Below are 9,193 nucleotides of genomic sequence, written 5' to 3' on the forward strand. Positions count from 1 at the left end.
GTGGTAATATCGTTCTCTGGCCTAGAGAGATGTATCTAAAAGAAGCCAATTCACAATTAACCAATGAGACTTGTTACAAAAAACTGTGGAGTAACCCTACGGAACAATTTTTAACACAGTATAAGGATCTCATTGCTCAAGCCAAAATGAATAACATCATCAGTGAAAAAGAGAAGAAATTCCTGACTGTAAACCATCCGAAAACAGCCACCTTTTATTTGATCCCCAAGGTACACAAAAATGCCAAACATCCTCTGGGTCGCCCCATAGTGTCTGGTAATGGAAATTTGACAGAAAAAGCAAGCAAATATATATCGACCAGCGATTAAGAGAATTTCTAACAGAAATCCCTTCATATATAAAAGACACTATGGAGACACTTCAGCATTTACAAGGTATCCAATTAGGACCCACATCTTGGCTTGTCACTGCAGATGTGGAGGCTCTCTACACCAGTATCCAACATGAATTAGGGCTGGAAGCAGTTCGATACTACCTTAATTTACAAACAGAAGAAGATGACAATCACAATAAATTTGTGTTAAAATTACTTGAATTTGTACTCAAAAAGAATTACTTCGTTTTTAACGACCAATTCTATCTGCAAACAAGGGGGACAGCCATGGGGACAGCGTGTGCACCCACATACGCCAACCTATTTTTAGGTTGGTGGGAGCACAACACTGTCTTCATTGACGACAATGATGAATTTACTAAACATATCCCCCTCTGGCTAAGGTACATAGATGATATTCTTTTTATCTGGGAAGGACCTAAGGATAAGTTGAACATGTTTCTAAAGACCCTAAATGTAAACAGGTTAAACATTAAACTAACCTATGAATACAGTCAGACAGAGATATCCTTTTTGGACTTGAGAATTTTTAAAAAAAGTAATAGCATGGTGGGGACTGATTTATACAGAAAGAAAACGGCTACCAATACTATCCTATACAATACAAGTGCACATGCACCATGCACAGTTAAATCACTCCCAACAGGAGAATTTCTACGAGTCAAAAGAAACTGTTCAGAACCAGACTTATATAAAATAAGAGCACAAGAAACATCAGATCGCCTTAGCCAGAGGGGGTACAGTAAATCTCTCATTAAAAAAGCAAAGGATAGAGCAACAAAAACAGAACGTCAGAATCTATTGAAACCTAAGATTCGTACTAGTGACAGCAAAACCAGATTAGTGTTAACTTATAACACACAGAGCAAAGATATAATTCAAATAATCAATAAACACTGGCATATCTTGCAAGCAGATAATACCTTGAACCAATTCCTAGGATCCAAAGTTGACATCAGTTATCGACGCACAAAAAAATCTGAAAGATTTAGTGAGCCCCAGCCATTACACTCGTAAAAAGAAAACTACTGCCAGTGGCATACAAAATGGATCATACCCATGTGGGAATTGTATCAGCTGCAAATTCCTGAAAAAAACAACATCAGTTACAGACAGATTTGATAAAAAACATCCAATCAAATCTTTCATCAATTGTAACACTACCGGCGTAATTTATGTTTTACAATGTAAGTGTCCCAAAAAGTATGTAGGGATGACGACACGTAAATTACGAACAAGATTACATGAACATGTGCGCAATATCAGGAATGCAGCTAAAGACTTAAAGAACAAAAAGGCCATCTCATCAGTAGCACAACATTTTTACAAATTCCATCAAGGAAAGGCAGAAGGGCTTCTATGCTTTGGTATTTATAAAACCAACCTAGGAATTAGAGGTGGAGATAAAGAAACAAGTTTATTACAATGTGAAAGCAGATGGATTTATCTGCTTCATTCCATACAACCTAATGGGTTAAATGAACATAACAATTACTTTTCATACCTGTAGATATAAACAAGATGACAAATACCAGTAACCGAGAAAACAACTTATAAATAACTTTGGAAAAAGCAAATTATATCATCATACAGACTATAAATGCATCAGTCACTCAACATGGATTATATATCCATCACTCTCCACGGACACCTAACATTCGTTATCTGCCTTTATGACCACTACCAAGCAGATATTTAATTATCTATTATTCACAATTTTTTTAATTTCTTTTCTTTTTTTCTTTTTTGTATCAATATCACGATAGTATCAGCACTGCTTTGTGCTCACATCACACCCACTTTCACTCATACCTCACATGGCACTGTATCACTTTATCGAAATAAATAGTTATTCTATTAGAATTCTCATTTTTATAATCTCTTATGTTTTAGGGACGTATCTCAGTTTAAGCTAACACCATCACCTCTTGGATTCACATTTAGTCAACATAATAAGACTTTTATCTCAAAGTACTTTTCCTCAATTAACATAACACCGTGCAATATAAGAAACATTTGACAGCACGTTTCATATCAAACTACAAGTAGGCAGTAGAACAACTCCTGACCAAACTCACCATTAAACTCACCAACAATGGAAACATAAAAGTAAATGTAAGAACTAGCCGAATGGAGACTATTATAAATGTTTAAAATCATTTAATAGTGTTACTATCAGTATTTATTATTTCTCATTTTTACTGCTGTCAGTGTGTTTTTTCTAGATATTTCTCATCTTAATCCAGCCAGATATCTACATTTCCCTTTCAAGTTAAAAAGTTTTCAGTATAACCCATTATATTATGAATAATCAAAAATCTTCTTTGCCAGTTTATCTGTACCCATCTTTATATTACAAGATTAACATTTATCATGAATAACCTGCCAGTAATAGAATCTGTCATTGGCATATTCAAAATCATAAAAACATAGACCATAATCACAAAAAACAGTTTTTGAGAACGTTTATTTAAAGAATAATTTAAGAAATTTCAGAAGATCTTTGCCTTCCCAATGTTCTTCCGGGGGTTTTGTTCCCCCTTTCATTGGAATAAGATGTGCAGATTTTTCTTACTACAAAACTACATTGAGATCCGGAATCTTTATATCACACAATGAATGAAGGAACAGCCTTACCCAATAATATTCCGCCTTTAACACACACAGGCTGTCCCACATTCAATGATTGGTTCCTCGTCAGGAACAATCTGATTGGTTCTTAACGTCCAATAGGAGGAGTAGTACCAGCCAATAAATAGACATCAGCATGGCCGCGCCGTACCCTTTGAAAAAGCCACGTTAGTGGCGAAACATGTTAGGGAATTGTTTGTAGAATGCCAGTTAGCATTTTTTAATCAGCAGGAATAGAGGTCTTTATATTATATATAACTATTGTGGTTGTGCACAATATTAAGTAAATTTACTTGTAAACGGAGTTTATTCAGTAGCATGAGCATTTGATATTAGAAGCCTAGAACTGGCCAACGGCCAGATTTATGGAGCTCTAAAAAGATATATACAACACTGTCAATATTTGGCGAAGCACCCCACGCCAAATTGACAGGTATAGCCTAGGATTTAGTAAGCGGTCAACATTACTAAAAACCAGATATAGATACGGTATCACAAGGATTGCAAATATTGCAAGTAGCTATATATGTGATACATTAAGGCCTAAGAGGACAACATGCTTTAATTATTTAAGACCACTTAGTAATAGTTGATACATACTAAGAGCATAATTTCCATACCAGAACAGCTACTTTCTTGTAACATTAAAGCACACTCACAAGAATATTATAACTCTTACATCGTAAGATCCTAACGCTAAGATCCAATAGAGCTACTAAATTACTTAAATATGCTACTGTTATAACAAGTATAGTACACACTATCAACTTTAAAAATTCCAAGAAATTTAAAAAATACAATTTCTGTGTAATGATTCAAGCACAATGTTTGTGCATACTTAAGTATTAATAAATATACGATCTAAGATATCAAGCACAATGCTTGTGATTTAAGCACAATGCTTGTGCATACTTAAGTATTGATAAATACACGATCCAAGATATCACAGGGGTTAATACATTAACTTACCGACCAGTATTCCTATACTATACACAGAAAGTACTTTCAGTATCTATATAGTTAGGAGGCTACTTAAAACAGCAGTATACATATATTTCCCACAATATCATACTGAAATAACAAGACAACTACTAGGAAATTAAGCAGTGTCTCACCAAGATACATATGAAATGCAATTTTACAAGCATTAATAATAAATATTAGTGATAACATGGAATATTTACGCTAATACCTCTAATATCAAAATTTGATTTGAAAGTTGAGTCACAGATCACTCATATAACAACAGAGTATATATCACAATACCACAGCCTTCTCAAATATAAGCTCAAAGTATAATAAATCACTATATAATCACTGGGATTAACCTGACCTCCAACCCAAGTAATTTCTGAAACTCAACACAACCACGTAATGTACTCCGTGAATAACGGATAATAATCTATTAAGACCCAAACCTGTGTTTTTAATATAGTTTGTATGTCAATTGTGTTTGTTGCCGTATATTTTTAAAAGATTACCAATAAAGGTTATATTTTAATAAACATCCCCACGCACACTCTCCTCCAAGGAGACACAGCTCTTGTCCAATTTTTGTCACTATCAATTAGGGAATGAGTGCTATATAGGTGTACACTCCATCAATCCAAGGATTGATAATTTTCGTTTGACAAAACAAGTACACAGCACCTCAGCCAATTTTTTAGGTAACACTACCAATCTGGTTGGATATTTATACCATATTACCAGAACCAGAAATCACTAGGCTACCCTAAGTTGTAAATTTAAGCAGTGCCATTAGTATCCCCCCTTTTTTCTTTAAGAAAATGTTTGTTCAACAAGGTTTTATATTGCAACCCCTTGCATGCATTGCGCCGATCACGGCTGCAGCGGCATTCTGGATTGAGTCTCTGGAAGAGAACATTGGTTCAGCTACTCTGGACGACATTACGGACAGGCTTAGAGTCCTTAAACTAGCTAATTCATTCATTTCGGAGGCCGTAGTACATCTTACTAAACTTACGGCGAAGAATTCAGGATTCGCCATTCAGGCACGCAGGGCGCTGTGGCTAAAATCCTGGTCAGCTGATGTTACTTCTAAGTCTAAATTACTTAATATACCTTTCAAAGGGCAGACCTTATTCGGGCCCGGGTTGAAAGAGATTATCGCTGACATTACAGGAGGTAAAGGCCATGCCCTGCCTCAGGACAAAGCCAAAGTTAAGGCTAGACAGTCTAATTTTCGTTCCTTTCGTAATTTCAAAGCAGGAGCAGCATCAACTTCCTCTGCACCGAAACAGGAAGGAGCTGTTGCTCGCTACAGACAAGGCTGGAGACCTAACCAGTCCTGGAACAAGGGCAAGCAGGCCAGGAAACCTGCTGCTGCCCCTAAAACAGCATGAATTGAGGGCCCCCGATCCGGGATCGGATCTAGTGGGGGGCAGACTTTCTCTCTTCGCCCAGGCTTGGGCAAGAGATGTCCAGGATCCCTGGGCGCTAGAGATAATATCTCAGGGATACCTTCTGGACTTCAAATACTCTCCTCCAAGAGAGAGATTTCATCTGTCAAGATTGTCAACAATCCATACAAAGAAAGAGGCGTTTCTACGCTGCGTACAAGAGCTCTTGTTAATGGGAGTAATCCATCCAGTTCCACGATCGGAACAGGGACAGGGGTTTTACTCAAATCTGTTTGTGGTTCCCAAAAAAGAGGGAACTTTCAGACCAATCCTGGACTTAAAGATCCTAAACAAATTCCTAAGAGTTCCATCGTTCAAGATGGAGACTATTCGGACAATTTTACCTATGATCCAAGAGGGTCAGTACATGACCACTGTAGATTTAAAAGATGCTTACCTTCACATACCGATTCACAAAGATCATTATCGGTACCTAAGGTTTGCCTTCCTAGACAGGCATTACCAGTTTGTGGCTCTTCCATTCGGATTGGCTACAGCTCCAAGAATCTTCACAAAGGTTCTGGGTGCTCTTCTGGCGGTACTAAGACCGCGGGGAATCTCGGTAGCTCCATACCTAGACGACATTCTGATACAAGCTTCAAGCTTTCAAACTGCCAAGTCTCATACAGAGTTAGTGCTGGCATTTCTAAGGTCACATGGATGGAAGGTGAACGAAAAGAAAAGTTCACTCGTTCCACTCACAAGAGTTCCCTTCCTGGGGACTCTTATAGATTCTGTAGAAATGAAGATTTACCTGACAGAGGACAGGCTAACAAGACTTCAAAGTGCTTGCCGCACCCTACATTCCATTCAACACCCGTCAGTGGCTCAATGCATGGAGGTAATCGGCTTAATGGTAGCGGCAATGGACATAGTACCCTTTGCACGCTTACACCTCAGACCACTGCAACTGTGCATGCTAAGTCAGTGGAATGGGGATTACTCAGACTTATCCCCTTCTCTGAATCTGGATCAAGAGACCAGAAATTCTCTTCTATGGTGGCTTTCTCGGCCACATCTGTCCAGGGGGATGCCGTTCAGCAGACCAGACTGGACAATTGTAACAACAGACGCCAGCCTTCTAGGTTGCGGTGCCGTCTGGAATTCTCTGAAGGCTCAGGGACAATGGAGTCAGGAGGAGAGTCTCCTGCCAATAATCATTCTGGAATTGAGAGCAGTTCTCAATGCCCTCCTGGCTTGGCCCCAGTTGACAACTCGGGGGTTCATCAGGTTTCAGTCGGACAACATCACGACTGTTGCTTACATCAACCATCAGGGAGGGACAAGAAGCTCCCTAGCTATGATGGAAGTATCAAAGATAATTCTCTGGGCAGAGTCTCACTCTTGCCACCTGTCAGCAATCCACATCCCGGGAGTGGAGAACTGGGAGGCGGATTTCTTAAGTCGTCAGACTTTTCATCCGGGGGAGTGGGAACTTCATCCGGAGGTCTTTGCCCAAATACTGCGACGTTGGGGCAAACCAGAGATAGATCTCATGGCGTCTCGACAGAACGCCAAGCTTCCTCGTTACGGGTCCAGATCCAGGGATCCAGGAGCAGTCCTGATAGATGCTCTGACAGCACCTTGGGACTTCAGGATGGCTTACGTGTTTCCACCCTTCCCGTTGCTTCCTCGATTGATTGCCAGAATCAAACAAGAGAGAGCATCAGTGATTCTAATAGCACCTGCGTGGCCACGCAGGACTTGGTATGCAGACCTGGTGGACATGTCATCCTGTCCACCTTGGTCTCTACCTCTGAAGCAGGACCTTCTGATACAGGGTCCCTTCAAACATCAAAATCTAACTTCTCTGAAGCTGACTGCTTGGAAATTGAACGCTTGATTTTATCAAGACGTGGGTTTTCTGAGTCAGTTATTGATACCTTAATACAGGCTAGGAAACCTGTTACCAGAAAGATTTACCATAAGATATGGCGTAAATACCTATATTGGTGTGAATCCAAAGGTTACTCTTGGAGTAAGGTTAGGATTCCTAGGATATTGTCTTTTCTACAAGAAGGTTTAGAAAAGGGTTTATCTGCTAGTTCATTAAAGGGACAGATCTCAGCTCTGTCCATTCTGTTACACAAACGTCTGTCAGAAGTTCCTGACGTCCAGGCTTTTTGTCAGGCTTTGACCAGGATTAAGCCTGTGTTTAAAACTGTTGCTCCACCATGGAGTTTAAACCTTGTTCTTAATGTTTTACAGGGCGTTCCGTTTGAACCCCTTCATTCCATTGATATAAAGTTGTTATCTTGCAAAGTTCTATTTTTAATGGCTATTTCCTCGGCTCGAAGAGTCTCTGAATTATCAGCCTTACATTGTGATTCTCCTTATTTGATTTTTCATTCGGATAAGGTAGTCCTGCGTACTAAACCTGGGTTCTTACCTAAGGTAGTTACTAACAGGAATATCAATCAAGAGATTGTTGTTCCTTCTTTATGCCCAAATCCTTCTTCAAAGAAGGAACGTCTACTGCACAACCTGGATGTAGTCCGTGCTCTAAAATTTTACTTACAGGCAACTAAGGAATTTCGACAAACGTCTTCTCTGTTTGTCATTTACTCTGGGCAGAGGAGAGGTCAAAAAGCTTCCGCTACCTCTCTTTCTTTTTGGCTTCGTAGCATAATTCGTTTAGCTTATGAGACTGCTGGACAGCAGCCTCCTGAAAGAATTACAGCTCATTCTACTAGAGCTGTGGCTTCCACTTGGGCCTTCAAGAATGAGGCCTCTGTTGAACAGATTTGCAAGGCTGCAACTTGGTCTTCGCTTCATACTTTTTCCAAATTTTACAAATTTGACACTTTTGCTTCATCGGAGGCTATTTTTGGGAGAAAGGTTCTTCAGGCAGTGGTTCCTTCTGTATAAAGAGCCTGCCTATCCCTCCCGTCATCCGTGTACTTTTGCTTTGGTATTGGTATCCCAGAAGTAATGATGACCCGTGGACTGATCACACTTAACAGAAGAAAACATAATTTATGCTTACCTGATAAATTCCTTTCTTCTGTAGTGTGATCAGTCCACGGCCCGCCCTGTTTTTAAGGCAGGTAAATATTTTTTAATTTATACTCCAGTCACCACTTCACCCTTGGCTTTTCCTTTCTCGTTGGTCCTTGGTCGAATGACTGGGAGTGACGTAGAGGGGAGGAGCTATATGCAGCTCTGCTGGGTGAATCCTCTTGCACTTCCTGTTGGGGAGGATTAATATCCCAGAAGTAATGATGACCCGTGGACTGATCACACTACAGAAGAAAGGAATTTATCAGGTAAGCATAAATTATGTTTTTTTGCTGTCTTTCTCATCTTTTTTTCTTGGCATTCTTTTAGAATACCGAGAATTTTACAGTTTCTTCAGGATGGTTTAGATAAGGGTTTGTCTGCAAGTTCCTTGAAAGGACAAATCTCTGCTCTTTCTGTTCTTTTTCACAGAAAGATTGCTATTCTTCCTGATATTTATTGTTTTGTACAAGCTTTGGTTCGTATAAAACCTGTCATTAAGTCAATTTCTCCTCCTTGGAGTTTGAATTTGGTTCTGGGAGCTCTTCAAGCTCCTCCCTTTGAATCTATGCATTCATTGGTCATTAAATTACTTTCTTGGAAAGTTTTGTTCCTTTTGGCCATCTCTTCTGCCAGAAGAGTTTCTGAATTATCTGCTCTTTCTTGTGAGTCTCCTTTTCTGATTTTTCATCAGGATGAGGCGGTGTTGCGAACTTCTTTTGAATTTTTACCTAAAGTTGTGAATTCCAACAACATTAGTAGAGAAATTGTGGTTCCTTCATTATGTCCT

At 39.3% G+C, this 9,193-nt stretch overlaps 1 protein-coding gene across 1 annotated transcript in view; it reads right to left on the reverse strand.

The window, feature by feature from the left end:
- Window positions 1–425: 425 nt before the first annotated feature.
- Window positions 426–9,193, reverse strand: part of LOC128640733 (mucolipin-2) — a 236,447-nt gene continuing 227,679 nt past the window's right edge. The window contains exon 7 of the mRNA XM_053693160.1: window positions 426–496. Within this exon, the coding sequence (XP_053549135.1) occupies window positions 426–496 (71 nt within the window). The remainder of the gene's footprint in view (window positions 497–9,193) is intronic.

This window comes from Bombina bombina, chromosome 10 (genome assembly GCF_027579735.1).
Source record: "Bombina bombina isolate aBomBom1 chromosome 10, aBomBom1.pri, whole genome shotgun sequence".
In the NCBI taxonomy this organism is placed as follows: Eukaryota; Metazoa; Chordata; class Amphibia; order Anura; family Bombinatoridae; genus Bombina; species Bombina bombina.